The 26,278-nt window shown below is 37.7% G+C and overlaps 4 protein-coding genes across 5 annotated transcripts; 3 read left to right on the top strand and 1 right to left on the bottom strand.

Moving 5' to 3' along the window:
- Nucleotides 1–5,593: 5,593 nt before the first annotated feature.
- Nucleotides 5,594–7,408, bottom strand: LOC141719910 (uncharacterized). Its single transcript, XM_074522272.1, has 4 exons — nt 7,132–7,408; nt 6,217–6,378; nt 5,959–6,132; nt 5,594–5,829 (listed from the first exon to the last, which is right to left on the bottom strand). Exons 1-4 carry the CDS (start codon nt 7,406–7,408, stop codon nt 5,594–5,596), a joined length of 849 nt encoding a protein of 282 aa, XP_074378373.1.
- A 5,924-nt stretch (nt 7,409–13,332) lies between these two features.
- On the top strand, nt 13,333–16,824 carry LOC141721364 (uncharacterized). Its single transcript, XM_074524282.1, has 4 exons — nt 13,333–13,604; nt 15,299–15,387; nt 15,680–15,857; nt 16,608–16,824. The coding sequence occupies exons 1-4, from the start codon at nt 13,428–13,430 to the stop codon at nt 16,671–16,673; spliced, it is 510 nt and encodes a 169-aa protein (XP_074380383.1). The 5' UTR covers nt 13,333–13,427; the 3' UTR covers nt 16,674–16,824.
- A 519-nt stretch (nt 16,825–17,343) lies between these two features.
- On the top strand, nt 17,344–21,102 carry LOC141721363 (protein SET DOMAIN GROUP 41). Of its 2 annotated transcripts, none has more exons than XM_074524280.1 (4): nt 17,344–18,237; nt 18,331–18,431; nt 19,271–19,369; nt 20,015–21,102. In XM_074524280.1, the coding sequence occupies exons 1-4, from the start codon at nt 17,523–17,525 to the stop codon at nt 20,975–20,977; spliced, it is 1,878 nt and encodes a 625-aa protein (XP_074380381.1). In that variant the 5' UTR covers nt 17,344–17,522; the 3' UTR covers nt 20,978–21,102. The 2 variants fall into 2 exon arrangements, with proteins under 2 accessions (XP_074380381.1, XP_074380382.1); XM_074524281.1 differs by having other exon boundaries at nt 17,345–18,234.
- A 1,204-nt stretch (nt 21,103–22,306) lies between these two features.
- On the top strand, nt 22,307–26,026 carry LOC141721361 (eukaryotic peptide chain release factor subunit 1-3-like). The gene is made up of 3 exons (XM_074524279.1): nt 22,307–22,440; nt 23,868–25,350; nt 25,462–26,026. The coding sequence occupies exon 2, from the start codon at nt 23,908–23,910 to the stop codon at nt 25,216–25,218; it is 1,311 nt and encodes a 436-aa protein (XP_074380380.1). The 5' UTR covers nt 22,307–22,440; nt 23,868–23,907; the 3' UTR covers nt 25,219–25,350; nt 25,462–26,026.
- Nucleotides 26,027–26,278: the final 252 nt, after the last annotated feature.

The raw sequence follows: 26,278 nt of genomic DNA, 5'->3' as shown, positions 1-26,278 counted from the left end.
GCTTGGCTATAGCATCTTTCAGCGACTTCATAATCTCCCTTAACTTCTCCTACCCCGGTTGGTGTTGGGAATTTGATTTTCAAATGTGATATGGAGGTGATTGCTTGGATCCTGGTTAGGGCTGAGCGCCCGATTATGCCGTTGTAGGATGAGGGAGTGTTGATCACGTAGAACTTTATCACATGGGTGACCTGGTTCGGGACTGGTCCAAATATCACTGGCAAGTATAAGGTTCCCTGGATCGGGACCAAGTTATTCCCAAACCCGTAGAGAGGGTCCTCTCGATATTCATTTGAGCGGACGCTCCCTAGTTTCATCCGGTCCACAGTGTGCTTGAAGAGTATGTTTACTGGGGAGTCATTGTCTATCAGTATTCTCCTGACCTCATTATCAAAGATATCAAGTGTTACTACCAAAGCTTTATTGTGGTTCGGGTTGACCCCTTCATAATCCTTGCTACTGAATGAGATCACCATCTCCGGGTAGGATTGGATGGAGAATACTTCATCTCCTGAGCCCGGGCTCCTATGGGGGGAGTGTGACCCTCCTAGGACCACATTCACTACATTCTTTCCTTTTCTTTGTCTTTCATCTTTCTAGTTTGTATCCCGGGAGATGTACTGATTCAGGTTGTCCTTTTTGACTTGGTCTTCTATGAAATATTTGAGAGAGAGACAATTTTCAGTTTTGTGCCCATGGATCTCATGATAGTCACATTGCCGATTGTAAGGCCTGCTCTCTGGGGAGTCTGCATAGGCTTTGGTGGGTAATAGAATGGTTTTCCCTTGATTTCCTTTAGTATCTCTTCCCAAGTCCGGTTTAGCGGTATCCAATCCGGTTCTTGTCTAGGCTCTCTGGCTTGCCTAGTGGGACCAGGGTTGCTTTTAGGTTCTGTCTTAGGACCAAGCCTCTGAAATATTGGAATATTTTGCACTAAGTTTGTCTGCTTGGCTTGTTGGCTTTGCTTGAACTTTTTCTCCTGATGGTAACCCCCTTTCGGTCGGTCATCAGAGTTCTTGCTCCTGGATCCCCCGTTTCGGGTCATCCTCATGGCCTGGAGCACATCTGTCTCCTTGATGAATCTGGCTGCCATAGAGTAAGCAGCAGCGAGGCTATGAGGTTCCTTGTCGATCAGCTCTATAATATACCTTTCATTGTGTTCCAGATCTAGGTTCCTTCGGAATATACTCAGTGCCTCCCGCTCATCAAGATTCGAGATTTTGTTGATTGCTTCCTGGAAACTCCGCATGTAGGCTGAGAGTGATTCATTGTCGTATTGGCGGATGGTTTCCAGGTGACACATGTGCATTTCGTGTGTCTTATTGGCTCTGAATCTTCTGAGAAAGGCTCCTCTAAACTCTTTCCAGGAGTGGATGCTTCGTGATGGGATCCTGCTGAACCACCTTTGAGCCCCCCCTTTAAGGGTCAAAGCGAAGAATCTAGACTTTGTCAAGTCATTGTAATAGTATATCTGGGCAATCTGTTCAAAATAATTCAGGTGTTCTTCTGGATCCCCCATCCATTAAAAGATCGAAGTTGTAGTGCTTGAGATTTTTCTGTCGAGGGATTGCTTCCAGAGAATGGCTGAAGGGTGTTAGAGTTTCCCCAACTTCCATTCCGGAGTCCTTTTCCATCTTCCTTTGGAGCTCATAGATCATGTCTTTCAGGTCTTTCTGCCCCTCCTCTTCATCATCATAAATGACCTCGGGGTAGGGTCCCTCCGGGTCCTCTTGCCTTTTGTCTTAGCTAGGAGCCTCTCCTCTTCTAGCTGCATCCTTTTCTGGATCTTTAGCTCAAGTTTTGCTTCTTCTTCCCTTCTTATTTGCTCTCTCATTTCTTCTAACTTTTTCTTCCTGGTTGCTTCTGTCTCCTTCTTACTAGGCTCTTTTTGATTCTTTTTTGCCTTAGTTCTGATTCGGTCGAAGACAGATCTCCTGGATTGCTGAGAATCTCCGGACTTTTCTTGCTCATCATCTTGCTTATATTCTATCTGAGCCCGGGTTTGTTCATCTCTGTAGAGCCTGATTGCTTCAGCTAGTTCATGGCTTGTTAAGTTGGTCATATGCTCCTCTACCAATAGAACATTCGTATACTTATACTGATTGAGATCTATGACATTTCTGGCATCCCGGGGTATTACCAGCCTTTCCAAGACCGGGGTATGTTGCGTCAATGGTTGCTCCTGGAGGGTCTCTCGGTCTCCCCCAGGTTCATGAGCCTGAGAGTGGTCCTGATCCTGGACCTGGGTACTGGCGGAGGGCCTACCAACCGTACTTTTTCCTGCTCTTGCCATTGCCACAATTGTACAAATAACTGACCAAGATTTGAGGCTGAAAATATGGGTCTAAGGTTTCTTTTTCGAAGATTACAAAAAAAATTCAGAATAACACCAAAAAAAGACTTTCTGGGTTTTGCTAACAATAACACTAAACAAGAACAGCAGGCTCTAGAACACAAAGACAATATGCAAACTAAAGCAGATCTGGGTTTTAAACCTATCAAGACTATCAAACCCCAAACTTCAAGACTATCAAGATTATCAAACCCTAAACAACCAAAATTAACAAACGAGAGCGGGCTCACACAAACGTGGCCTAAAGTAATGAGCTCACACAAACGTGGCTAAAATGAACATTCATATTCAAGAGAGGGTATGGTTGCTTTTGTTCTTACAAGTTTAAGATTTGGACTCTTTGAGAGTTTACTGATGAAGGTGAATCCAGGGGCACCGAGACCCAAGGATGGAGAGCCCCTCCTTCGAGCGCCAATGATAACTCCGGTGAGCGGGGCGGGTCCTTACGATGCCGTTCCTGGACCTTCTGGGTGTTAATGAGGTGTAGCTGCTGTTTGGGAGCCTGCAAAATAACACCGGAGGGGGGTTTTGTCCCCGCGGCGCCTCCGGTGTAAGAATAAGTAGCTGGTTGGGGAAGATAAAGATAGAGAAGCTAAGGTTGTTGTGTGTGTATAGGCTGAGTGTATGAGAGTGTGTGTGTAATGAAAGTGTTTTTCTAACCTCTAAACCCTTTATCTTTGGGGGTATATATAGCCCAAAGGTAGGGTTTAGGGGTTGGTACCTCTTGATCTGGGCCGTTGGTCCTTGGAGGCGGAGGACGGCTGTCTTGGGTGGATTGCGCACACGTGTCCAGGGGAGGACCACCTTCAGGGCATCCTAACGGCCTTCTGACACGCGCCGTATTTGTCTGATATGTTGGTTGTTGATAGCTGTCATCGTCACGTGCCCATGTACCCTTTCTTGGCGGGTTGTGGAGTGTGCATGTGCTTTCTGGGACCCCCCCCTCAGGGTGATCCAGGTCATGGGCTGGATCCAGGTAGGCAGGTGATCCAGGTTCTGGGCTGGATCCGGGTAGACAGGTGATCCAGGTCATGGGCTGGACCCTGGTAGGCAAATGATCCAGGTCATGGGTTGGACCCTGGCTAAAAGATGATCCAGGTCTTGGGTCGGATCCTGGCTCGGAGATGATCCAGGTCTTAGGTTGGCCCTGAGCCTATGTAACACCCCCTTTTTTAAATAGAAGGGAGATATTACTTAAAATTAAAAAACCTGCAAACAAAGCACTAATATATTTCTAAACAATAATTAAACAGTCTGAAATCTCCAAAATAATATTAAATCTCCAAACAGTCTAAACCAATAATATAAATGTTGAAATCTATAAATAAATAATTAAGTCTAGATACTGATAAAGTCCGAAATCCTAATCGATAAATGGGGTAGCTCTCCATCACACAGTCCCAGATCCCCCTAAGCACCTGCCAGAAAAAGAATACGGCATGAGCCAAATGCCCACTACGGATTTGGATTACAGTTTATAAATCAAGAGATCAGAAATAAATAATCAGCAATTTATAATAAAACGACAATTTTAAAAATAAGTAAGGCTGAAACAACGAGGGGTTAGGATATTTCATACCGAGATCAGAACAGATACAAATACACACATTATAGGGTACCTAATGTGTGCAACAGAATGGATAACGTGTACGGCATATACAATGTCACCATAAATCAAATCACAAATCAAACTCTGGGTGCACACACGTATCCTGAACAAATATCAAATGCGCAAAAGCTCCTCCCAAGAGCTAACAGAAGGATACGCCGTGACCAATCACACTATCACGGAAGTGTCATGTCACTGGTGCCGCAATGACATGGCTGTAGTACCCCTACAGCTGGTTAACTCGGTATACCCTAAATCACTAAGTGTTCAAAATAAAATATTCTCGCAAATTTAACATCACCTGATACGAGTAATTCAGATTTCCAAAATAGAGGGTGTCATAAATAATATTTCAAAATAGAAGTAAACAAATATTTATAATTTTGCAAATCCATTTAAAAAAAAATTCGAAAGTCAAGGAGGTTAAAAGAATTTTTAACGGAACAAACAGAAGGTAGAACAAAATAAATCAAATATATATAATATCTAAGAGAAGTAGCGCAGAATAAAAGGGGACATAATTCGTACCTCGAATATCGTAACTAAAATAATAACGAAATCTGTAGTTGAGTTGCTAAATTCCCGGCTTGCGATCTAAGTAAAAAATTATAAATTATAATTAATATTTTGTTGATTCTTAAATTAGTTAGTAATTTATTCAAAAACAAAATTTATATTAATCTAAAATTATACGACTCTAAGGATCGACTGTACTACTGATTCTGGCACTACAAGACACTACAACCACACACATCAGAACCATATCCTCTCGTATAAAAACACAACAGATGCACCAAACTATCAAGTGGGCCTACTGATTAATCAATTAAACTAACATGATGTTGGCACCTAGTCATGCAACAATCAATTAATATAATTCACCACTTTAATCATTACAAATATAATAATTAATTATAAAACTAAGAAATATATATACTATTAATATTATTAGCAGCAGATTAACAACTAATTAAACTTAAGATATTAGCCTCAACCATTAGAAAACAATTATTTTGACATCTCTGCGTAAACACATTCTACTTGCTAGATTAATAAGATTATAATATGACTTGCACTAATATGATATGATCCTATGTAATTTCAATATCTTGACATACCATAATTAAATAACATGAACTTACCACATAATTACTTGATGGCTTGATAACAAATAATTAAATAGTAAACAATAAATTTGAGATTCAAGCAACTATAATAGTTTGCTAATAACACATGTATGCAATTACCTGTTCGAACACTTGGAAGCCTAACTCTTGTATTACCTTATCAAATTGACGACTCTGTTTTCTCCTTTTTCTTTAAATTCCTCTTCCTAGTCCTGCTCTAGGGTTTCGTTATTATTTGTCCCCAGATTGGCTAGAAATGTGCTTATATAGATGCTCTAAGTATTTTATTATTTTTAGAATTAGAATTTAATAATCAATTACAAATTCTATTTCTTTTCTAATTAGCAAATATAATAAATCACTTATTTAAATTTAACCCATATCTTATTATTATTATTATTATTATTATTATTATTATTATTATTAAATTTCACGTATATTACATATATACCCCCTTAAAAAGGATTCCGTCCCTGGAATCAAACGGAACTAAATACTCATACCTTAATCAAATAAATGTGGATATTTCTCATGAATGGATTCTTCTAATTCCCAAGTAACCTCTCTCTCAAAATGACTTTTCCACAAAACTTTCACAAATGGAATGGTATATTTCCTCAAAACCTGCTCCTCTCGAGCTAAGATAGCTTTGGCTTCTTCCTCACAAGAAAGATCCTCTCTAATCTTATTTAACGGATACTGAACAACGTGTAATGGATGATATTTGTAGCCCCTCAAAACTGACACATGAAACACATTATGTACATGAGATAGTTGTGGCGGCAACGCAACTCTATAAGACACTTCCCCCACTTTCTCCATAACATCAAAAGGTCCAACATATCTCGGACTAAGCTTTCCCTTCATACCAAAACGTTTAACACCCTTACAAGGAGATATCTTCAAGAACACATGATCACCTGGCTCAAATCCACCAAACTTCCGATGTTGATCTGCATAACTCTTTTGACGAGATCGAGCTTCCTTCAAACTTTCGTTAACTTTCTCCACTTTCTCATTAGTGATTCTAACCAACTCTGGCCCTTCAATAACTCTCTCACCAACCTCATCCCAACAAGATGGTGCCCTACACCTCCTACCATACAAAGCTTCAAATGGTGGCATACCAATATTCGCGTGCCAACTATTATTGTACGCAAACTCAACCAGATACAGGTACTTGTCCCAATCACCTGTCCACTCTAACGCGCAAGCCCTCAACATATCCTCCAATATCTGAACCGTCCTCTCTGACTGTCCATCGGTCTGCGGACACCAACCTCCACTCCCTGATGGCAACACGAGTATTGGAGCTGACACCAACCTCTTCTTTAACTCTTGAAAGCTCTTCTCACGATCATCATTTCACTCAAACTTAATTCCCTTCCTCATTAGCTGAGTCAATGGCAAAGCTATGGAAGAGAAACCTTCCACAAAATGCCTATAGTAACCTGCCAAACCCAAGAAACTCCTCACCTCTGTCATATTGCTAGGTCTGGGCCAATTAGTAATAGCCTCGACTTTCACAGGATCTAACTCAATGCCCCTACCAGACACAATATGCCCCAAGAATGCCACTTCCTCCAACCAGAATTCACACTTGGAAAATTTTGCAAACAACTTCTTCTCCCTCAAAATTTCAAGTACAATACGTAAATGCTCCTCATGCCCCTCTATGCTCCTTGAGTATATCAAGATATCATCGATGAAGACCACCACGAATTTATCCAGATAATCATGAAAGACCCGATTCATCAAATCCATAAATACCGCTGGTGCATTCGTCAACCCAAAGGACATCACGAGAAACTCATAATGACTATAACGAGTGTGAAAGTTCTATGGTCGATCCGCGACCCCTGGATGCCGAAGGCGTTCCTCCCTAACTCGTAACTGATGGTAATCAGATCTCAAATCTATCTTTGAAAAGTACTTCGCCCTTTGTAACTGATCAAACAAGTCATCAATGCGTGGCAAAGGATACCTGTTTCTGACAGTCACCTTATTCAACTCCCTATAATCAATGCACAATCTCGTGGAACCATCCTTCTTCTTCATAAACAATACAGGAGCGCCCCACGGAGATACATTTGGCCTGATAAATCCCCTATCCAACAACTCTTGCAACTGCACCTTCAATTCTAGCAACTCAAGTGGCGCCATCCGGTAAGGCGCCTTAGAAATAGGCTCAACACCTAGAACTAGTTCAATAGTAAACTCCACCTCTCTATGTGGTGGCAAACCTGGTAGTTTATCGGGGAACACATCTTCATACTCCCTCACAACTGGATGAACGATAATCCTCGATGCGAGGTTCATCCTTCGATGTATCTTTCACGAAAGCAAGGTAGCCATCACAGCCCTTAGACAACAATGTACTCGCCTTTAGAGCAGAAATTAACTTAACATCCCCCTTCGCCTAAGACCCTTGGTATACAAATTCTGGTTTATCTGCATCCCAAAGATCACCCTTTTTCCTTGACAATCAATTGTGGCACGATGTTCACTCAACCAATCCATACCCAAGATAACATCAAAGTCATGCATCTCCATCGGAAGCAAGTTAACCTTATATTTTCTATCTCCAACAACTATCGGACACTCTGAATATATATCAGATATAATAACAGATGTCCCCATCAGGGTAACAATAGACATATGAGGATATAATAATGAAGGTGCAACACCAAGATGACGAACAAACGATAAAGACACAACAGAATGGGTCGAACCAGTATCAAATAACACATAAGCATCACGTCTACCAACAAGAAGTGTTCCTGAAACGGTACCTGAATTAGCTGCTGCCTGATTTACCGTCAATGCAAACACTCTGGCTGTAGGATTCTGCTAACTTCCACTGCCACTACCACCACCTGCTCCTCCTCCACCAGGGTTGTGTGACACTGTGCAATCCTTTGCCCTATGAGATATGCTACCACACAGGAAACAAGCCCCAGTCTGTCTGTAACAAGTTCTACCCGGATGATGTCCACCACATGTAGCACAAGGAGCCACTGGAATCATATTGGGGCTTCCCCCATACACTAAGTAACGACTCTGCCCCTGTTGACGATTCTGCCACTGCCTAGGCTGCTTCTGTCCCTGAAACTGCTGATTCTGATTCTGACCAACATACTGATTCCGGCCGTGAAATGACTGATCAACCCTATCCTGATTTTGTCCGCGCCACTGTCCCTGCTGACCACTCTGACCTCCATACCACTGTCTACCCTGTGCAAAACCCTGATCATCCCTAGTCCTCTTACTACCACTGTTAGACCTGGAAGTCCTGAAATCTATGCGCTCCTTCTCAACATCCTTTGCTGCATCAGCCGCCTCTGCCACATTATCAAATTTAAAAGAAATTATGGAACCCCTCATATAAGACTTCAACCCCCATTTAAATTTATCAGCCTGCTGCGCAGCAGTCCCTGTAACTGTTCCAGCAAATCCAGCCAACCTTATAAACCTCTCCATATAATCAGTAATGCTCTCATCATGGTGCTGCGCAATATAATGAAACTCCCTCAAATAAGCCTCCCTATCAGCATTAGAGAAGTACCGCTCATAGAACACCTCCTTAAATCCCTGCCATTCCAAAGCCTCTGCATACTGTTCCCCTCTAGTAGCTTTCACTCCTCTCCACCATCTCTGAGCATCACCCTCCAACTTATACACAGCTAACCTGACCTTCTGAATCTCATCACAACCCAGTGCATCAAAAATCCTTTCGAGATGAACAATCTAATTTTTAGCATCAATAGGAGTCGGTGCTACACTAAAAGAGTCTGGTTTCTGCTTCACAAACCTCTCTAACCATACAAACGGCTCCAGCTGATGGCCCTGACCATTCTGATTCTGATTCCCATTGCCATTCTGATTTCCTTGTCCATTCTGGTTTCCATCGCCATTTTGATTTCCTTGTCCATTCTGATTTTCCTCGCCATTCTGATTTCCTTGGTTTGCCAAAGCCTGTTGTACAACCTGAGCCACTGCTTGCCCTATCATCTCAGTAAGCTGAGCGGGGTCAATATAAAAAGGATCACGTCTAAGAGGCATCTACAATATAAGATAGCGAGCGAATGAAGATTACGAGAATAAATATGATGAAGCAGTTATAAACAGATTTCAAAATGATGAAGCAGAATTAAATGATAAGGAGCAGAATGAAACGAAATTAAATGGAACACCCATCCTATCGTCTAGGGGTGTGCACGGTTCGGTTCAGCTCGGTTTTTACAGAAAATCGTTACCAAACCGTGTATGTCGGTTCGGTTCGGTTTCTAGCTATTAACCGTAACCAAACCGCTTGGAACGGTTATTTTCGGTTCGGTTAACCGTTTGCCGGTTTCGGGTTTTTTCGGTTTTTAACTCATTTTTTTAATTATGTAATATAATTCTAAGAAAATTTTATAGGTGCCATTTTATCTTTGCAGTTGCAAAACAAAAATAAATACTATTAATTATTGTATAACTAGTTAACCATGCAAGTTTATAAGTGCTACTGTATTATATAAACAGTTAGCATTGTTCATCCCAAGGATTCACATTGATAGGCTCATCTGCTCCAATGTGATGATTTTACAAATTTTAAGTAACTAAAATAAAACTTTCAATTAATAAACCACGTACGTGATGTTTGTGAGATTTTAGTACTACTGCTCTGCAAGTGCCTCTACAGAATTAGCATTTGAAATCAAAGATGCTCTGTACACTAGGGACTACCATGCCATGTCCGGAACTTTTATCAAATTCTAATATAACATGGTTATGGTATAAGTGTGATACACTCTTTTATTTATAAAATGCAAATATAAATATATATTAAATATTTAAAAAATAATATAAGCGGTTCTGTTTTTCGGTTCGGTTATAGGGGTAAAACCGTAACCGTTACCAAACCGTTCCATCGGTTCGGTTCGGTTACGGTTTTTTTCGGTTTTTGTCGGTTTCGATTTTTTTCGGTTTGGTTTCTCAGTTTTTCGGTCCGGTTTCAGTTTTTCGGTTTTATTTGCTCACCCCTACTATCGTCTACCCAAACTCACAGGTCAACCTAAGTAGGTTTACTACAAGAAAGAACCTAAGCTCTGATGTCATCTCTGTAACACGCCCTTCTTTAAATAGAAGAGAGATATTACTTAAAATCCAAAAACCTGCAAACAGAGCACTAATATATTTCTAAACAATAATTAAACAGTCCGAAATCTCTAAAATAATATTATATCTCCAAACAGTCTAAACCAATAATATAAATGTTGAAATCTATAAATAAATAATTAAGTCTAGATACTGATAAAGTCCGAAATCCTAATCAATAAATGGGGTAACTCTCCATCACACAGTCCCAGATCCCCCTAAACACCTGCCAGAAAAAGAATACGGCATGAGCCAAATGCCCAGTACGGATTTGGATTACAGTTTATAAATCAAGAGATCAGAAATAAATAATCAGCAATTTATAATAAAACGACAATTTTAAAAATAAGTAAGGCTGAAACAACGAGGGGTTAGGATATTTCATACCGAGATCAGAACAAATACAAATACAAACATCATAGGGTATCTAATATGTGCAACAGAATGGATTACGTGTACGATATATACAACGTCACCATAAATCAAATCATAAATCAAACTCTCGGTATATACAACGTCACCATAAATCAAATCACAAATCAAACTCTGGGTGCACCCACGTATCCTGAACAAATATCAAATGCGCAAAAGCTCCTCCCAAGAGCTAACAGAAGGATATGCCGTGACCAATCACACTGTCACGGAAGTGTCATGTCACTGGTGCCGCAATGACATGGCTGTAGTACCCCTACAGTTGGTTAACTCGGTATACCCTAAATCACTAAGTGTTCAAAATAAAATATTCTCGCAAATTTAACATCACCTGATACGAGTAATTCAGATTTCCAAAATAGAGGGTGTCATAAATAATATTTCAAAACAGAAGTAAACAAATATTTATAATTTTGCAAATCCATTTTAAAACAATTTTCGGAAGTCAAGGAGGTTAAAAGAATTTTTAACGGAACAAATAGAAGGTAGAACAAAACGAATCATATATATATAATATCTAAGAGAAGTAACGCAGAATAAAAGGGGACATAATTCGTACCTCGAATGTCGTAACTAAAATAATAACGAAATATGTAGTTGAGTCGCTAAATTCCCGGCCCGCGATCTAAATACAAAATTATAATTTATAATTAATATTTTGTTGATTCTTAAATTAGTTAGTAATTTATTCAAAAACAATATTTATATTAATCTAAAATTATACGACTCTAATGATCGATTGTACTACTGATTCTGGCACTACAAGACACTACAACCACACACATCAGAACCATATCCTCTCGTATAAAAACACAACAGATGCACCAAACTATCAATTGGGCCTACTGATTAATCAATTAAACTAACATGATGTTGGCACCTAGTCATGCAACAATCAATTAATATAATTCACCACTTTAATCATTACAAATAAAATAATTAATTATAAAACTAAGAAATATATATACTATTAATATTATTAACAGCAGATTAACAACTAATTAAACTTAAGATATTAGCCTCAACCATTAGAAAACAATTATTTTGACATCTCTGCGTAAACACATTCTACTTACTAGATTAATAAGATTATAATATGACGTGTACTAATATGATATGATCCTATGTAATTTCAATATCTTGACATACCATAATTAACTAACATGAAATTACCATATAATTACTTGATGGCTTGCTAACAAATAATTAAATAGTAAACAATAAATTTGAGATTCAAGCAACTATAATAGTTAACTAATAACACATGTATGCAATTACCTGGTCGAACACTTGGAAGCCTAACTCGTGTATTACCTTATCAAATTGACGACTCTGTTTTCTCCTTTTTCTTCGAATTCCTCTTCCTAGTCCTGCTCTAGGGTTGCGTTATTATTTGTCCCCAGATTGGCTAGATATGTGCTTGCTCTAAGTATTTTATTATTTTTAGAATTAGAATTTAATAATCAATTACAAATTCTATTTCTTTTCTAATTAGCAAATATAATAAATCACTTATTTAAATTTAACCCATATCTTATTATTATTATTATTATTAAATTTCACGTATATTACAACCTGGTCTCTCCACTCGATTGCGTTGGGTAAGGGGGGTTTTGGTTCACCAATTGAGCCTGATGCCCCATAGATCCAGGTTGGGCCCTAACCAGGTTGGTTATACCCTATCAAACCGAATTCACTTAAACGCCACAGATTTGTAAGAGCAAGTCCAATGCAATGCTATAAGTGATGTCATTTCTATAATTTGAAACCAAATGTCAAAAATTTCAACTCCAGAGGAGTTCTATACTTGGATGCAAATATGCATCCTTGGTTCTAAATTTGAAACCAAGGATACATTTATGCATCTAGCAACATCATCAAACTACTATAAATATAAATAAGATGAATATTGTTGTGCTTTCAATGAAACTTAGGGGAAGTTGACAAAATTTAGGTAAATTAGGAAATATTTGGTTTCATAATGCATCTAGTATTGGAGTTGAAGTTTTATTTTAGAATCAAAAGACACTTTTTGGTGCCAAATTATAGCAATAGCTATACCTATTTTGAATCTTACATTTGACTTCTTAATAGACTGCTCTATTCAATTGCAAATATATCAACTAAATTTTTATATTTATACTTTAGGGGGTATATTCAATTGGGGTTTTGAGGGATTTTTATGGATTTTAGAAATCACGGGGTATTCAATTTGGATTTGAAATTATCCTTTAAAATCTGAAGGTATTCAACAAGGATTGAAAAAAGTCTTTTAAAATATGAGTGTATTCAATTTAGATTTAAAAAAATCAATCAAAATTTGGTGGTATTCAATTTGGATTTTAAAAAATCCATCAAAATCTGATGGTATTCAAAAGTCCATGGATTTTTTTTTATTTAAAAAAATTGTGGATTTTGATGGATTTGCCAGTACATTTTTAATATCTTGAAATATCTTCAAAATACATGAGATTTTGATAGATTTTTAATAAACTCCACAAAATCAGCAAGACTCTACAAGATTTTGGATCAACTCCATCACAATCCACGAAGAATTAAAATCAACGAAAATATTTTAAAATCCATAAATTATTAACGATCCTTTAAAATCTGAAATGAATGCACACCCTTATTTAAAAAAAATAGAAAAAAGAGAATAAGTTTTAGGCAGTCGAGCGGCATTTCCAACAATTTGGGGGCGTCCTCCTTGTCAAACTCACTCAGCCCATATACAATAGATAGATACAGGATAATAAACACTTGAAAAATGGCGATTCTAAGCACCACACCAGGAACAGCAACAAGCGTTCAGTGTTTTAATATCGGCGGCGTAAAAGCCTTCGCACCTTTCTCCTCCTCATTTTCATCTCTTCGATTCTCTCCTCAACTTCGCTTCCTTAATCGACCTCTTTCTTCCCCTTCACGCCCTTCCTATTCTACTCTGGTACTTTATTTTCCTTTTTTATTATTTATTTCTATTTAGTATTATTAATTTGTTAGGATGTATTCTTTTTTATAATTCTTATATGTGTCTGAACTGAATGTGAATAGAATGTGTGTTTTTATCATTTTTCGATATACAATTCGATTGAATTACTTGTTTAATGCCTGGATTGTTTGTTAAATTTGTAAGCGAAAGAACTTGACACTATTGCTGCACGAATATAGAATATAACTGTTACACGAGATAGCAGAGAAGGAAAATGGCTACATTATGTAGAGGCAGTAGAGCTAGTCTAACAGTGTCTTAGTGTGTTTCCTGTAAACATTATAATTTAAGAAATTTGATATTGTTAGATAATGAGGGACGATTTAGTGAATGTAACGTTTGTGCTGAATATCTGGTTGGACTAGTTTTTTTCCCTTGTGCCCCATGTCTTTAAGAATTATAGATTCTGACTTTGGTTCAAGATGATTGACAATTTGACTACGGGCCTCAACTCTCCTTTCTATTTTTAAGGAGGAGAACACGTATTATGCCTGAATTATTATTGTAGTTAGCCCTTCCAACAAACATATTACTCAAATAGACCACGTATTATGCCTGACTTATGATTGTAGTTAGGCCCTACTAATTAACGTATCACTCAAATAGAGCACTTATATTGAAGCTGTAAACTAATTATTCCTGGAGTGATGAGTTGAAAGTTGCGAGAAGGTTATACTATTACATAATTTCTTTTTGTTAGTTTTACTTGAAAGGGAGTCTGGCTTCATTACCCAGGGTCGGCTTTGCTAAAAGTGACAGAGATGGATACATATCTGAGTGCAAAATTCCGCGTTTTTGGCCTAACGTGAAGTCTCAAGTATCCATTCCTGTGTCCATTAGTCTAGTTAAACTGCGGAGGTAAAGTATAGAGCCTGGGAAGCAGAAGAGTTTGGATAACAACGAATCGTTTAAATTGTTTAGGAGATCGAGCTTTAATAATCATCTGGTAATGAATTCTTTTTTTGCAGTTTGCACGTGCACTTAATTGGCGGAAGACTAACTAAATACATTTACTTCTATGCCAATGATTTGTGTATTCCTCATATATTCTTGGACCATTTTTCCCGTTTTTCTGATGTATGTGCAATATAATTTGTAGCTAATTGTTTATACATGCAAAACATGTTAGTGTTTGGTTGATGAGTTCGATTGGTTGGAATGGGAAACTTATTCCAATTAAATGGGTTATGTATTCCCCACATACCCCATGTGAATCCAAGTCCAATGCGATTTCTAGTTCCTCCAAACCATATCCCATTCCCATTCCTATGTACAATCCACATGCCCCATATGTATCTAGTATGGTTTTTCTTTAACAACAAAATTTTGAAATTAGACATACAGCCATAGCATGTATCTTTTCTTCATTCTGTAGATTCATAAGCACACTACCTTCTTTCTATAGCGTTGATGACATGGAGAATGCCATACCCAGGTCTACGAAATATATATAATTCCAATTTAGATGATGGGGATTTTTTGAAAATGATATGAACTTAGATTGGTTAGTTTTAACCCAGCCAAGGGAATTCCTGTTAACAAATATATGTAGAATGTGTTTAGAACTCTCATTTTGATCAGTTGTGGAAAATTTCAAATTTTAAACCTCTCCCGGGAAATAATGGCCATATATGTTGTTTATTACATAGGTTAAAGCAAAGAAGCAGTCATTTTCAAATTTTGATGACATGCTTGCAACTTCTGAAAAACCTGTATTGGTGGACTTTTATGCAACTTGGTAAGTTTCCTTCTAATTCTCTATTTGTTTTGGAACTAAAATGGTTAAACTCTTCGTGTTGTACAAAATCATTTCCTCTTGTTTTGGTTGATATTTACGTGTTATACAAAATTATTTCCTCTTGTTTTTTATGAAGAGACTTTCTTAGATACATATTTGACACATACACACACATAATTTATTCAAGTTTTACTAGTTAGCCGGTCTAATTTAAGAGATGGATCATCACAGGTAAACTTGCTGTTATGTAGAATGAATGAAATAAATTTAAGTCTTCAACTGTGGTTTGCAGGTGTGGTCCTTGTCAAATGATGGTCCCCATCCTCAATGAAGTTAGTGCTTCTTTAGAAGACAAAATTATGATTGTAAAAATCGACACTGAGAAGTACCCGAGCATTGCAGATAAGTACAGCATCCAGGCCTTGCCAACTATGATCATATTTAAGGACGGGAAACCCTGTGATCGCGTTGTAAGTGAAACACATCCTGTCTATTGTTTTGGCTTCTAATTTGGCGGTTTTGTTGTATTGGTTTGAGTACCGGAAAATATAATGTTTGTTCCTGCCTAAGATGAAGGCCATGCATATGAGTAAATTTAGAGATCAATGAAGGCTATGAATTTCTGAGGTTCTTAATCTAAAGTTTTGAATGTTTCTCCGTGGTAGGGAAATGTAGATAATGAAGTTAAAGTGATCCTAATGAAACCAAGAAACATAGGCTGCTATACAACCTATCATTTAGAGGTGTTTCAAATACCTGTCTGGTTGTCTTCCTAGAGATAAAAGACATAGCAGAACCTTGTTACAATAATTTAGTAAAGTGAGCTGAAAGACTCATTCATTTGTCAAGTTATTGCCAATTTTGCTTTACTGAACATGGATCTTCCAGAAACATGGAGATGTTCGTGGAATGATGAAAAAGTTAATAAATTTTAATTGAGAGATTTACGAACTGCCTTTTGGAGTCAATTATTAGGCATATTAGCTTATCAGTTATCACCAGCAAAATCTCTTACGACCGCATAATGATAATTGATTCATTAGTGTGGTTTCATCTTTCACTACTCGCTAGTCGCTAGTCAGTGTGGTTGCCCTCCCGTGTTTCTGGACCTGCATAATTCACCCCTCCAAATGTTCACTGCAGTATCACTCTCTTTGCTTGGTTGTTTAGTTCTAAATTTTGCTGGTTAGTATTAACTAGTATTACTTGTTCATGTTCAGGAGGGTGCATTGACTGCAAGCCAGCTCATTCAGCGGATTGAGACCACACTGAAAGTAAAGCAGTAATTGTTGAGTGAATTCCCTGTCTACTTTCCATTGCTGTAATCAATTTCATGATGATCATCAGACTCAAATCACATATGTATACTTTTTGTTATGTTAAAGGATACCTGGATACTGGATAGTTTAATTTAAACGTTGATACACTTTGATGTAATATGGGAATATTCTTTGAAATCTGACAAAAAAAACAGTAGAACTAAACACACATTCATAAATTATACCTGTTTAGTGAACCAACTAATACAAAAATGCAGCAGCCAGCGCGATCAGTTAATTGATAGGGAGCAAACACTATCGCCCCCGATAAATTATTTGAGATGATAATGAGAATCGAGAATGAGAATGAGAATGGAGGGTATGGGAATAGGGGTTAATGAGAATGAGAATGAAATGAAAATTCAAAGGATATGGTGGGTTTAATTTACCCACCAAGAGGGAATGGAGTTCCCATTCCCTATCAATAAATTGGTAATTCAAACATTATTAACTGGGTTTAAGGTTACGATTCCAGCTAACCGGGCAACCAAACACCCCCATGAAGTTACCGATACTATTAGCTATTAGTTGGATCTAACCGGGCAACCAAAGTCAAACATGTTTGTTATTGCGGAGATTTGTTATAATATATACTCAATTTTACAAATGTGCGAGATAATTGAACAAAAAGTTGCCATTCTGGTTTTGAATCGTACATGTATCCATTTACATTACATGAACAATTAGTGAAATTTTGATTTCTTAAGCTTGAATATTTTTTGAATTAGAAGAAATACTTTAAATATAAGAAATTGATCAACCTAACAGAACACAGAGTTCTTAACTTCATGTATAACATTTTCAGTTGAAGCAGAAATGGAGATTCGAAGCATTTCAGACATAAAAAGCATAGGGCAAGACATAACACCACCTCTCTACCCCATATCACACTCTCTCTACAACACTTATCTCCTCTCTCACTGCTCCGCTTGTTTCTCTCCTCTCCATCTCTCTCCCAAACCTTCCTCAATCCCTCCCTCTCTCTCTCCTCCTCTCTACTGTTCCTCTCTCTGCGCTTCCTCCGATCAACCTCTCCACTCTCTCTCCGGAGAGCACTCTCTCCTTCTCTCCCACTCTCTCTCCGACTCCTCCGACCTCCGTGCTTCCCTCCGCCTCCTCCACCGCTACCATGACCGCCTTGTCGGAGACCGTATTGGAGGCCTATTGAGTAATCGTAGTTGTCTAATTGATGATCCGAGTGATGAAGTTTTTGTTGAGATTAAAGAAGGCGCCAAGGCGATGGCGAAGGCTAGAAGAATGATAAGAGGCAATGGTGATGATGATGATAATTGTGTGGTGGAAGAGACGGCGTTGTGTGTTGTGATTACGAATGCGGTTGAGGTGCAGGATGTGAGTGGAGTTGCGGTTGGAATTGCTGTTTATGATACTCCCTTTTCGTGGATTAATCATAGCTGTTGTCCTAATGCTTGTTATCGGTTTTCGGGATTTGATGATGAATCTGGAATGCTGATTGCTGCTGCTCCTATGGATGGAGGAGGCTCTGGTGACAATGTACTTGAAAATGATGGTGGTGATTTATTTAGAATTTGAATATTTTTGAATCTTTGGAATTTTTTGTTGTTATTGAAGAGTAATGACTGTGTCTATGTTTTATGCAATGCAGGCTGGGAAAGATATGGTCCGAGAATAGGTGTTAGGAGTATGAAGCCAATTAGCAAGGGTGAGGAGATAACCATTGCTTACACTGATTTGTTACAGACCAGGGTATATTTTCGTCATAATTTTACTCTACTTCTGTTTTTTAACTTGTATTGTCTAGATTTGTGATATATATTTTAACCACCAGTAGAATTGTAGTGCTAGTAACACTAATTATTTTCTGAGATTACTACATGCCCATAACTGAATCTGTAGTCCTTACCATGTATTTGTGTGCTTTCTAAGTGCTAATTGATGTATAAACCATTGTGTAGTAGATTGTGAATGCTTGCTTTTGTTTAAATTCACAACCGGAGGTTTCACTCCCTTGAACTTCACATAAGGGATATTATATTGACTTAACTGAAGTTTATTTTTGTGTGTTGTTGATAACTTTATTCTCCCTTGGACATTGCTCAGGTCACAGTTGTGCATGTTCCTTTACATCATAATCTTATAATATTACTTGATTGGTATTCTCCTACAAAGGGTTTATTGTCTTTAGTTTCATGTGCTTGTGCAACGATATTTGTATTCAATCTAATGCTCAATCTGAATAAGATGTATCGTTGTCCTTGTATTTTACCAACACAGAGCCAACCAAGTGATTAGGAAAATGTAAAGAGAAGTAAATTACCTGGTGTCAGTCAAAGAATTAACATGACTTTTATCATTGTTAAATAATTAAATTCTTGTTTCATTAAAATCTCCAGAGCTGTTAATTTAAGTAATGCTCCACTTCTTATTATAGATGTAAGTTACAAGAGAAAGTTTGCAGGGAACTAAGTTGTTTGGATTATTTTAACCTCATTCTTTAAAGTAAATTTTCTGATGGTTTTTATGCTTGTCTGTCCAATTAAATTGTCTATCATCTCTGCTTTTGACGCCCTCTCTTATTATTCCAGGAATCCAGGCAGTCAGAACTTTGGTCCAAGTACCGGTTTTTTTGTCATTGTAGGCGATGTAGCACATTTCCTCTTGCGTTTGTCGATCACGCGCTACAAGTAAGATAAAATGGATCAGTTCATTTATTTGTATCTTCTAATTTGGAAGGGCTGGGGTGTTGCCCCAGGATTTATATTATACTTGTAGTTTGAACTTAGAAATTACACTCCTGATTCCTCTGGCTTTCAATACCTTTTTTTGTAGCTTTAGTCGCGACATGTGCTCTACATAACTTAGTCGCAGTGGACCTATGAGATTGACAAAATGATACCAGCTCATGTGGCACTATATATTAAGAAACCTTCTTAAAAAACTAGTTAGTAAGAGACGCGTCATCACATAAATGAAAAGTATGTGTTACCTTCTCAGTTTTAACCCAGGGCTCCCAAATTTTAGTTTCAAACACTTTCACTATGGTAACAGGGTTTTTTTGTTCTGGTAATTTATTTTAGGGGCATTTCAGAATGTGTTGTATTTTATGTGTGCCTTGATCATTTATTCGTGCATGCGCTTGTTAAAGAGAGCATTGAAAGTGTAAAATGATTATTTCTGGAGATAGAGGTAGTTTTGCCGACCTTTAATTTCTTTCATCATCAAACTTTATAGTAGTACTAAATAATTGTCCATATTCTGTTGTATAAGAATTTTTTATGGTTGAATACCTAGATGATCCATTTACCCCCTTATTTATGCTTCTCGTCTAGGATATACATGTCACCGGTCTCACTTCCACGAATTTGTATTCAGCTTGCAACGTGCACACAAATGAGGTAGTTGAAATATTGACTGAATATATGAATGGTGCTATAAGTGAGTATGTAAAGTTTGATAATGCTGAATCTTGCTGTGAAAAGCTTGAGCATGTGCTTTCTTTTGGCTTTACTAATGACCGGTCACCGAGAGAAGGAAAACTGCAGGAAAAAATTATGCTGCAGCCTCTGCACCATCTTTCTTTGAACGCCTACACAGCATTGTCCTCTGCCTATAAAACTCTTGGAAGTAATTTGTTGGATTCAAGTACCAATTTATTAGAACATCAGCTAAATGCTTTTAATAATAGTAGAATCAGTGCAGCATATTCCTTGCTACTGGCTGGTGCAACACATTATCTATTTCTCTCTGAATCTTCTCTCATCATATCTGTTGCGAATTATTGGACAGCTGCAGGGGAGAGCTTATTATGTCTTGCTACTGGTGCATTACATGATATATCTATGGACCGATGTTACCCTATACTAAATCTCCCACCTTTAAACCTTAGATGTGATAACTGTGCTTTGAAGGATAAATGCGAAGCCAGTTTTTTTAGAAGACATACTCAGAATTTAGAATCTGAGCATTTCTCTAGAGATTTTATTAACTGCATCACAGATGTAGTACCTGAAGTCTGGATGTTTCTAATTCAGGGTTCTCATTATCTGAATAGAATAAAAAGCCCCATTGATTTTTCATGGCTTGGGAGAAGACAAGATTCCGAAGTTTCCGATTCTGGAGCTAATTTGGGCAGCAATAATGTTGTGAGAAGTTTATCAAGATGTGAACAGGAGAAGTGGTATGACAACCAAAGGAACAAAATCTTTCAGCTTGGTGCCCATTGTTTACTCTATGGAGAGCTAGTATTGAAGGTCTGCTGTGGCAAAGATCCTCAACTAGCTAATTTGTCATAATGTATTTGATCAAAACACCTGTTCACTGCAAGATGAGTAAACGACTATACGTACTGTTGCATTTCTAAATGTGTGCTGCACTCAAAATTTGAATGTCCAGAACCCGTCTGAACAAATATAAGGAGTTCATTATAAAAAAAGAATCTCCATTACGCTCAAGTCTGGTATGCTTCACCATGTGCATGTGGGACTGGATTCTCAATGTGAGTAAAACAGCAGACACAAAATTAGTATATTGACGTACGCACAATAATCTGGAGGTCTTTCATAAGGTTTTGCAGGTGTAAACACAAGTTTCACAGTTACTTCTGAAGGAGAAAACCATTGGGAGCTCTCCAGGTTGGGCCTTTTTAAGTGGACAACGGTGGTCTCTTTTTTTCAGTACAACATAATCGTAGTCCTGGTAGGATTTCAGTGCCATCACAAATAGTTATGAATGATGGTGGAAATGTTTGGCAGGCTGTTCATAGCTATATGGGTGATTGTACATCTGTACTCCATCCTCAGGAATGGCAGGGAAGCAATCCGGGGTTCCCACCATTATTCTTCTGTGGTGAGTTCTTTTGGCTACAACTTTCCATTACTCTGGGTATGAGTGAACCCGTTTCTGGACAGAGGTGGCATTATATATAAGAAGTTTGGGTTGTGAGTTGTGACCAAGGTGAAAAGTATACCAAGTTAGCTTTGTTTGCAGCCGAAAAGCTTGTAACAAGTTTTGGTAAGGAAATATATTGACGCAGCTGTTAAACTGAAAGAATATATTGACACGATTGATGTGAATGAAATGTGAACATAGATGTGTACTGATAATAAAACCGGGCAGAAAGTCTTGAACTGATGATCCTCCACGGCTACACCGTTCATAATCGAAATGTTTTTTTTATAAATATTGCTTGTAATCTTACAAATTAGCATCTGTTCTCATAAATTCTCCGCATGAGCGAGAATCGAACCCAGAGACGTTAAATGATAATTGAAATGTTTTTGAATGATTGTAAATCCAATTTTTGTTAATCTCCTATTTGTTGTTTCAATTAGTATTTTCCTATAAATTACTAGCCAAACACTCTGTAGTACAAATACAATGAACTGATGAGTAATAAGAATATAGTTGAAATTTCAGCATTATTTACACTTTTTATAAAGAAATTGGAAAAACAAATTGCATTTCAGATTGCAATAAGATCGTATGTCTTAAAATGAAATTAAAAAAAAACAGAATTTTTATATTTACTTTTAAAATTGACAGAAATTTTTAAAAATTAATTGAAAAGTTACTAAATGATTTAAGGTCGAAAAAACGGAAATAATATCATATTAGGAAAATAAGTTACGTGCAAATAAAAAATTGTAGGGAGGGGACACGTAGGGAAAAATGAGGAGTATAAATACACATATTCCATACTCATACTACTCACCAGATAGAGATTGAGAGAGTCGGCACCGTTCTGCACAATTCTCAGGTTTCTCTCTCTCCTTCTTACCCTAATTCTAATTCAATCTCTCTCTAATATTGTTTTAATTATGCATAATCGATCGCTCCTTTACATATTGATTTTTCATTTTTATCGATTTGTTTATGTGCTGATCTGATGTTTTTATCTCCTGTCGTAATTAAATATGTTACATGAATGAATCGAATGCTTTTACTTGCTCCTTTGTTACATTTTTTGCATTTTATGCATCTTGCGTGATTAAATCTTAAGGTTTTTGTGATTAATTAAATTCGTTTGTGTGTGTCTTTGCATTGAATTATCTGAGTTCTAATACAGGCAATCAGGCATGAAGAATTTTGTTACTGTTTTTCGTGTACGATTATAATTGTATTGTTGTTTCGACGAGTGCTTTCGTGTATTGAAATCTCTTGTTTTTTATTTGCTAGTTGCGAGAATTTAACACACACTAGGTCAGTTTGGGGTTTTGTCATACACTAGATCAGTTTGGGTTTTTGTCACTGATTTCTTGTCATGGATTTGTTTTTTCCGCGAAGTATTTGTCATAAATTTTTATAGAAGATTCGGATAAGATAAGATAATCTGCTAATATGTATTACTTATTGCGTATTACTAAAATTTGGAGTTGTATGTTTAATTTTATGCCTATACGTGAATTATTTTGTTTGTCGATATGTGATGTGGACGTGTGTGTTTTGTTTCTCGTTGTCTCAGATTTTTCAATTTTGTTCTTTTTTGTGGTGAAAGTCGCGCTTTGTGCATTGTGTTGTCTGCACGTTTTATGGGACCAAACAAACTAGAGTTAACTGGTCAAGTTTGCTTGGAGTGGATGATGATGTTCTTATTTGGTTATGTCACCGATTTCCATATAGGAGATTCTAATAAAAATTTATTGTTGATGGTGTCCATGTCATGTATATGCATATTAAACATTTAGTTAAGTGAATTTTGGTTTTATGATGACGTTTGGAACTGCCAGCAGTTGTCGCTTATCGCAATTTATTAATACTATTTTTGATGCAAAGCTGACAATCTTTAGATGATATCATTGCTTCAAAACCACTTACGAGAACAGTCTCACCTCTCATCGTTGATACACCTGATTATTTGTCATCTAGATATCTAGAGGTTTATTTTTATGCTAGGCGGGAGACGGAAGAGATACATAGCAGGTCATAATTAAATTTGTAACTTGTTTCGATATTCCAGTTCTGCTGCTTATTGTTATTGTCAATCAGGTAAAAGTGAACAGACCTTTTACAAACTTCCGGTTGTTGTCTGATTTGGTTTCTGCCTAATGGCATTAGTAGTATTATGTTTCTTGTATACTCCATGTCAATTTCACATATATAGCAATTATTTCCAGTAATGTTTTGCAATATTCTCTAGGTATGTATATCATTGTTTTGCTAATTTGACTGATGCTGGATTTGCAGGTAACCTGATCAACGATTTCTCAGTCCTTAAAAGCTTACAATGGCAGATGGTCATGAAACTGACAAGAACATTGAGATATGGAAGATTAAGAAACTTATAAAGGCTCTGGAAGCTGCACGAGGAAATGGGACCAGCATGATCTCGCTTATTATGCCTCCTCGTGATCAGGTATCACGTGTCACAAAGATGTTAGGCGATGAATATGGTACCGCTTCAAACATCAAAAGCAGAGTGAATCGCCAGTCAGTTCTTGGTGCAATTACTTCTGCTCAGCAGAGACTTAAGCTTTACAATAAAGTTCCTCCAAACGGGCTTGTCCTTTACACTGGAACAATTGTAACTGAGGACGGTAAGGAAAAGAAAGTTACTATCGACTTTGAGCCCTTCAGACCCATAAACGCTTCTCTTTATCTCTGTGATAACAAGTTCCACACAGAAGCTCTGAATGAACTTTTAGAATCTGATGACAAGTTTGGTTTTATTGTCATGGATGGAAATGGGACCCTTTTTGGTACATTGAGTGGCAATACCAGGGAGGTACTTCACAAGTTCAGTGTTGATCTCCCAAAGAAACATGGGAGAGGAGGGCAGTCAGCTCTGCGATTTGCTCGTCTTCGTATGGAGAAGCGTCATAATTATGTTAGAAAGACAGCAGAGCTCGCCACACAATTCTACATTAATCCTACCACCAGCCAGCCGAATGTTTCCGGACTTATACTTGCTGGATCTGCTGATTTTAAGACTGAGCTCAGTCAGTCAGACATGTTTGATCCTCGCCTGCAGGCAAAAATTCTGAACGTTGTAGATGTTTCGTATGGTGGAGAAAATGGATTCAATCAGGCAATTGAGCTGTCTGCAGAAATCCTTTCCAATGTCAAGTTCATACAGGAAAAGCGTCTGATTGGAAAGTACTTTGAGGAGCTCAGTCAGGATACTGGAAAATATGTCTTTGGTGTAGACGATACTTTGAAAGCTCTGGAAATGGGTGCTGTTGAGATACTTATTGTGTGGGAAAATTTGGACATGAGTAGGTATGTCCTTAAAAATAATACAACTGGTGAAATTATTATAAAGCACTTGAACAAAGACCAAGATGGTGTTCAGAGTAACTTTAGAGATGCATCCACCAATGCTGAACTGGAGGTTCAGGAGAAGATGTCACTTCTTGAGTGGTTTGCTAATGAGTACAAAAAATTTGGTTGCACTCTAGAGTTTGTCACCAACAAATCACAAGAGGGATCCCAGTTTTGCAGAGGTTTTGGTGGAATTGGTGGAATCCTTCGCTACCAGCTTGATATGCGAACTTTTGATGAGTACTCTGATGAGGAAGCCAATGAAGATTCTGAATAGCAATCAATTACCTATTGTAATGCCGGTGCAGGGGGAGGGAGCAAAATGACTGCATCGGTGGGGCGCGAGCTATCGTGCTCAAGACCTGCTGCTGCTCCATTATATCTCAAAAAGTACAAAGTTGTTAATAAGGTGATACTTATGTTTTCTTCTACTAACATTTATTTTAGTACCTTCATTAGTTATAGTACTTTAGAAGCTAGATATGAGACGGAAACTTATTTTGCAATTTTCATGAACCAGGTGGATGCATCATCTGGATGGGAGAGACCAGATCCATGCTTTCCTTGTTTGCGGGGATATCTCGAGCGGTCTTTCGCTTTTTTCAGCGAATTATTGACTGGATGGAGGAAGACCTCTAGGATCAAAATGTCAGCAAATTGGAAAACTTGCTCAGGCTGGTGATAGAGAACGCAAAACGACACTTCACTCTCTACTGTTACCCCATGGAAGAGGTGGCCCAGCAAAGATGTTTGCCCCCTCCTAATCGAAGTATCTAGTTCACTAGTCGGCCAGTTCACAGGAGAGGGCTAGGGCGCTAGGCCTTCGGTGATTGCTATAATAATTCAGATTTCGTTTGTGTTTGAACTTGAAGCATGTTTTTATTCATTAAGTTGCAAGACAACCTATGGAACTATAGGGTTCTATCAAATTATCAGACTCCTGGCTATTCTGTAGTTCTATTTTGTCTTGGTGTTTTCTGGACAAGTATCCTGATGTGGTACAAGTTAAACTTGGGATGTTTTTGTTTCTGGTATTTGAATGATTATCCTTGTGGCTTTGTGATAATGTATTTCTAGCATTTTCATGTCGGTCTTCTCTTTTTTTCCTGCCAGATGTCTGACAAGGTAGAGTAATATACCTCAGACCGTTTACAGGTAGGAATCGCTGAAATCCTCGATGTTTAGGAACTCTTGCTGATTTAGTTTCAAGTTATCATAGTCAGTGCTATCAAATTTACAATTTAAGCATTCTTGTTTATGTTGAAAAAGCAACTATAAAAGGAAGATTCCCTTGTTTGTACAATCATGCTTGCAAGGTCATGAGAGCACCATCATGA

Source organism: Apium graveolens, chromosome 4, assembly GCF_009905375.1.
Source record: "Apium graveolens cultivar Ventura chromosome 4, ASM990537v1, whole genome shotgun sequence".
NCBI lineage: Eukaryota > Viridiplantae > Streptophyta > Magnoliopsida > Apiales > Apiaceae > Apium > Apium graveolens.
Note: the sequence above shows the minus strand (reverse complement) of the source record. Positions and strands in the feature narration are given on the sequence as shown.